The sequence below is a fragment of the Castanea sativa genome, chromosome 10 (genome assembly GCF_040712315.1).
Source record: "Castanea sativa cultivar Marrone di Chiusa Pesio chromosome 10, ASM4071231v1".
Classification (NCBI taxonomy): Eukaryota; Viridiplantae; Streptophyta; class Magnoliopsida; order Fagales; family Fagaceae; genus Castanea; species Castanea sativa.
In genome coordinates, this window is record NC_134022.1 from 7,447,077 (window position 1) to 7,453,880 (window position 6,804).

General features: G+C 35.1%; 1 protein-coding gene across 1 annotated transcript; it reads right to left on the reverse strand.

Moving 5' to 3' along the window:
- Positions 1 to 3,334: 3,334 nt before the first annotated feature.
- On the reverse strand, positions 3,335 to 6,435 carry LOC142614230 (uncharacterized). The gene is made up of 8 exons (XM_075786796.1): positions 6,257 to 6,435; positions 6,023 to 6,157; positions 4,795 to 5,204; positions 4,454 to 4,717; positions 4,047 to 4,371; positions 3,830 to 3,957; positions 3,685 to 3,735; positions 3,335 to 3,586 (listed from the first exon to the last, which is right to left on the reverse strand). Exons 1-7 carry the CDS (start codon positions 6,338 to 6,340, stop codon positions 3,723 to 3,725), a joined length of 1,359 nt encoding a protein of 452 aa, XP_075642911.1. The 5' UTR covers positions 6,341 to 6,435; the 3' UTR covers positions 3,335 to 3,586; positions 3,685 to 3,722.
- Positions 6,436 to 6,804: the final 369 nt, after the last annotated feature.

Consider the following 6,804-nt stretch of genomic DNA (forward strand, 5'->3'; position numbering starts at 1 on the left):
GATGGGCGACTACCTAAACCAATGCATCTCATGCAAGAGTTTAGAAGTACTTTATTGCATTGTGGATTGATTGATTTGGGTTACACTGGACATATTTTTACATGGGAAAATGGTCATGAGGGAGATGATTATGTGCAAGAATGGCTTAATAGAGCTTGTGCAACGTTGGCATGGAGGGAACTCTTTCCTTACAGTAGAGTATCACATTTTCCTATGTCTTACTCTGATCATGTGCCCCTTATTTTGAATACACAGGTGGAACAACATCATGTGAGGCCTAGAAGAATACCTAGACGGTTTGAGGAAAAGTGGGCCACCCAACCTAATTGTGAAGTTATAATACAACATGCATGGACTAATGTGATACCCACAAGCAGCCCATTGTTTATTCTTTTTGAAAAAATCAAGCAATGCAAGATGGCATTAGCGGATTGGAGTAGGGTCACATCTGATGCTTCATCACATCAACTTAAAGCCAAACATCAAGTTCTACACGAATTGTACACCTCAAATTTGGCCGACAACTATCATGCAATTCGAAGAGTTAAAGATGTGATCAATACAATTTTGTATCAAGATGAAGTGCATTGGCGGCAACGATCTAGATCCATTTGGCTGCAAGCTGATGATAAAAATACCAATTCTTCCATCAAAGAGCCAGTCAACGGAAAAGAAAGAATCATATCAATGGAATTTTTGATAGTAGAGGAAATTGGTGTGAGGATGAGGATGATATTGCAAGGGTGGCAGAAGATTACTTCCAAGGGTTGTTTAGTTCCGCACATCCATGCCATAATGATAGAGTCTTAGAAGCAGTGGATCATGTGGCCACTCCAGAAATGAATCACCATCTTATCCAACCATGCACAGCAAAAGAGGTTAAAAGAGCTTTATTTCAAATGCACCCATCTAAATCACCTAGTCTGGAGGATATGTCTCCCTTCTTCTTTCAAAAATACCGACATGTCGTAGGTGGGAATGTTACAAATGTTGTATTGTATGTTTTACATTTTGGCTATTTTCTAAGAAAAATGAATTACACACATATTGTCCTCATTCCTAAAAAGAATGAACCACAATATATGTCTGATTTTCATCCAATCAGTTTAGAAAATGTGATATCTAGAATTGTTTCAAAGGTTTTAGTCAACAAGTTGAAAGTGATTTTGCCAATGTGATATTAGATGCCCAAAGCGCTTTTGTGCCAGGTAGGCAAATAACTAACAATACTTCTGTAGCTTTTGAGTTGTTACACAGAATGAGAAATAAAAGAAAGGGGGAAAAAGGGCAAATGGCAATCAAACTTGACATTAGTAAAGCTTATGATCAGGTGAAATGAGAATTTCTTAGGCAAATGATGCTTAAAATAGGTTTGGACGAAAAGTGGGTCCGATTGGCAATGGAAACAGTTTGTACAACATCTTACTCTATATTGGTAATGGGGAGCCTAAGGGTTTTGTTTGCCCAACCCGAGGGATCAAGCAAGGTGACCATTTGTCACCATATCTATTCCTTATTTATGTTGAGGGGTTATCTGGACTAATAAGAAAAGCTTCAAAAAATAGAAATTTACATGGAGTTTTATCATGTAAGGGAGGAGTTCATACTTCTCATTTACTTTTTGCTGGTGATAACTTGTTGTTCTATGAAGCATCAATTGGAGAATGTCAACACCTTCTACACACCCTAGGTCAATACGAAGAGACACCTGGTCAAGCCATTAATCGACAAAAAACTTTTGTGTTCTTTAGTAAAAATACAAATGAAGAAGTTAAGAGGGAGATACAGCAATTATTAGGAGCAAGGGTTATGAATAACTATGAAAAATATCTTGGACTACCAATGGCATGTGGCAAAGCAAAAGTGGATACTTTTAAAGAGACGCATGACCGAATCAATAAGAGAGTCATGGGATGGAAGGAAAAACTTATTTCTAAAGTGGGAAGAGAGGTGTTGATCAAGACAATTGCACAAGCCATTCCAATACACTCTATGGGCCTATATAAAATTCCAAAGGCAATAGGGGACTCTATCAACTCTATCTTGGCCAAATATTGATAGGGGCAGACTAAAGATGACACAGAGATCCATTGGATAAACTGGAAGAAGTTGTGTACACCAAAGCGAAAAGGAGGTATGGGTTTTCGAGATATACATGCCTCTAATTTAGCGATGCTAGCTAAACAAACCTAGAGATTGATACACCACACACATTTTTTGTTTCATTGAGTTTATAAGGCAAGGTATTTTCCTAACTGCTCTTTTATGCAGGCTGACTTAGGATAAACCTTCGTATGTTTGGCGGAGTTTGTTAGTTGCTAGGGATGTCATTCTTAAAGGCACAAGATGGAGGGTGGGAGATGGAACAAAGATTGAGGTGTCGTCTTCACGCTGGTTATCTCATAAACCAGTGCTTTCTGGGGAAGAACTGCTATCTGCTATGGTGTCTGACTTCATTGATAAAAACACATGGCAGTGGAATAGATTGAAGGTTTGTGAAACTTTTGCACCTAGAATTAGGATGGAAATCTTAGCCATACCTCTTAATCGAAGCCAGTCAAGGGATTGTCTGATTTGGAAAGAAAATAGGAGGCATGAGTTCATTATTAAGTCAGCATATTAGGTAGCCCTTCATTTAAACCAGCAGGTAGAAGCTGAACATTCAAAGGCACAAGAAGATAGGAAATGGTGGAATAAGATTTGGGCTTTGAAAGTACCTCCTAAAGTTAAAACTTTTTTTGTGGCGGGCTTGCTCCAATATTCTCCCTACAAGAGATAATCTTTTTCGGAGGAAGATACAAATTGATACTTGCTAGCTAGTCAAAACCAATAAGAACTCATTATTTTTTTATATTAAAATAAAACAACTCGACACTAAAAATAAATTGCGCTTAAATTAAGTTGATTTGTTTATACTAATTACATTGCTTCTGTTTTTAATGTGGTGAGTGATTATTGGTAAATGAAAAAATGATATTAATAATGGGCCTAGATAAAAACTAATAAGAGGTTAGTCACATCAACATTTTGTAAAAATATTGTAAAATAGTTTGTGGTTGTAGCATTACTCTTCTACAAACTGCTAATGTGATGAGTGATTATTGGTAAATGAAAAAGTAATATTAATAGTGGGTATAGATGAAAACCAATAAAAAATTAGGCATATCAACATTTCATAAAAATGTTATAAAATAGTTTGTAATTCTAACATTACTCTTTATAAGAATGTAACAACTTGTTACTAAACAAATTCTATAGGGTCTTTGAAGGGCATCTTGTGACTAAAATGAGAGGATTCAAACTCAAGACATTAACCTCATTCAAACCATATATATTGGAGTAAGTCTTTATTATTGGATCACTCACCTTAGTGATGCCTTGCATCTTTTATACAAATTTTCTTTTTTGGATTTTTTTTTTTATGAATATATTTACACACACATATATATATCATTTATATATAAAAAAAAAAAAATATCAAAGCACATGTTAGCAATATTCTACAAGTACTGCATCCCCCTGTAACTGTATATTTTTCACAATGGCTGGTTGATATATTAAGATTTGCATCCCTGGTAACTGTATTCTGAAAAAAAAAAAAAAAAAAAAAAAACGAAAGAACTTGTAGTGGTAATAATCAAAGGACCATGAATACAAGTTAGCCACATAAAATAAAAACCTAACCTGCATCATATCCATTTGTGACAAACAGCCCAATGGTTTCATTTGAGAACCCTACAAAAGACCATGAATACAAGTTAGCCACATAGTTGACAAGCCAGAAGGGATCAAGAACAATTTATTAAACTGAGTTTGATCAACCACATACGCATCGTGTACAACCATAAGATGGCCATGTTCAACAAGGACTTCATGCACAATGGGCATGAACTCAGGCCAGTATCCATTAAGCTCTTCCTCGACTTCTTTAACAGTCAATTTCTTACACCGCCCTGGCTATATCACCAAAGAAAAAAAAAATTCCTCAAACAAAAACATTTAATTCTTTTAATGAATTTTGTTTGTGAAAGTGTTTATGAACTTACATCTCGTTTAACATTATTATCCTTAAGGTGCGCCACAACATTTCTGCAAAACCTCATAAAAGATATGGCAGTTTGTTTGTATTCAACGATTTTCCTTTGTTTTTCTGACAAATTTCCCTGGTGATTATAACGATCAAGCACCATAACAAATGTACCAGTAGTTCTGACATTGAGCTTCCAATCACATTCACCAAGCTTTTCATTTAGTGCCAACGCAAAGGACCTTTTCGACTTTCCAAAATACAAGAAAGTATGAGCAATCACCCTGTAGCTCAATCTTTGTAAAGGGGATAGAAAAATTGGATGATTTTCAATATTGAGCAACCTGGACAAGAATAAAAAGAAGTTTAAGTTAGATATTTTACAATAAATGTTTGTGTGTGTGTGTGTAAAGTTTACTTGCATACCGGCTGGGTTCTGTCTTTGAGAGGTAGGTAAGAAACAACTTAAGTTCTGTTGGAATGTCATGTTGCTCGGTTTCGAAGGATCTTCGAACAATGGTCGCCAAGTGCTTATAATCTGAATAATCATCTAGATGAGTTTTTGAAATATCATTTACCATTCCTGTAATCTTGGCCCGACCATTCACGATCACAATATTTGTCTCATTTAACTTGCCATGACATCTCTTTTTCACACGATGGAGATAACCAATGCCCCTTAAAACATCCCTATCACATAGCCAAGAAAAGAGTGACAATCTAAAAATTGGTTTTGATGAAGATAAAAGAAATCAAATACATATTACCTAAGAATTTGAAGACATTCTGGATTCAGATTTTTGCCTTGTTGATCAGAGAGAGAATTCTCTTGCAACCATTGTTTGAAATTTTGTTCGTAGTGCTCCATTACATAGCAAACTTGGTTACAGTTTGGATTGAAACAAAAAATATTCTTCAACACAAACTCATTAGAGCATGCAACTGCCAAATTGTACGATTCTCTACTTAATGAATCAACTCGTGGTGCAACATTATAAATGACACGGCCTATGTTCTCTACGTTGACTTGGTACACCCCATCATAGATTTTTTTTATCAAATCATGTTTCAGTTTTTGAACCATGAAACCACTAGTTCCTTCCCTTATGGTATGACAATGACAAGAAGCATGGTGTCTCCTTGGGCCCAATAATCCACTGATGCCTAAATTCTCGTCCTGTGGTGTGAATTATGAATTATGGGGTAAGTAACTAAACAATTAGAGTAGCTACTATACCTATACCTATATATATATATATATATATATATATATATATATAAAGTAACGATGAACTAGAATTGTAATATGCACTAATGGATAAATAAAGTGCTGAATGTTATTAACTTGAAATTAAGGCCTAAATTACCACCTACTTTGACACGATAATCAATTATTGTTTGTTACAAAAATTTATGTTGTTATGAATAATGAATTAAATAAGTTAATGTTAATTCTAATAAAATTAAACTATATATACAAAAAATAGAGTTCTCATTTGTGAACTAAATGCCTAGTCCTCCTGTGGAGAAAATATACCCTATTTTGAGTGTATGTTTCTCCCTTCTCACAGTTAGTGGGACCCATATAGGTCCTACTAGTCATGAAATATGAATCTCACTAGCCATGAGAGGGGAGAAATATACACTCGAAACAAGATATACTTCCTCCTTCCAGTGAGCCTGTTATTATAGAAGATAATATTTAAAGAAATTCAAATCACCTGTGCTAAAACGAAAGTAACTAGTAATTTTTAGTTGATTAAATTCCCTTAGGGAAATCAAGAAGAAGCAGGTCATTACAGCATAAAATATTCGATTTACAACATTAGCTCGCGACAATTTACTACCATAGTACGTACCATGTATTACCTTGGGTGAGAAAAAGAATCAAGAAATTAAAGCCTAATTAAATATTAGATAACATAATGAAAGTGAAATCTGATTATGTATTACCTATCATATTGCTCAAATAGTCTGAAAGATTAGCATACTCACAATTCTATCACCTAATTCACGGCTTAACTCACGAAAAACATCCATCCGTGACTGGATAACAACCATCAGAAGCACAAGTGCAACACCAACGCGCGCACACCAACTTAGAATCTCATGAAGTATCTCATTTAGAACCTACAGTTGATCATTACAAATGCATTACATAAAATGCATGCACAACCATAAACATATACATATATACACACTCAAAGAAATGAAAGAGACAGTACGTACATCAATATCAGAGTAGACAAAAACGAAAGCGCTGATTAGTGTCAGAGACACCAGAATATTTACTGCCTCCTTATCTCCTCGCATTCTCTCAGCTTTTTTTTTCAGTTTCAGGTACAAGAAAAGAAAATTTCTGGAGCTTAAACCAAATGGTCAAGACTCAAGAAAAGTGGTTTTCTCTCATTTGCTGTGCGTCAAAGCAAAGCAGTCTGATTCTTAGCTTGGTTCTATTCTATATATGTTTTAGCAGTGGGTGCCACTGCTGTCAGCTTTGTACCTCTTGTTTATGAAAGCAGAATACTTGTCACAGCTATTCAATGAAGTCCATTGGGCATTGACTCCTTTGAGCCACTTGGGTCCACACTCACCCACCTAATATGAGAACATAAAACATACCATGAAATAAATTCATAAAAAAATAGCTAGTGGGACCAACATCATCATCCTGACCGACGAAAATTTAAAGACCACATAATTTTTCACAATTTCTTGTCATAATTATGACAGGACAGAGTATAATTGGTAAAGAAAAAATGATGAATCTATGTGTA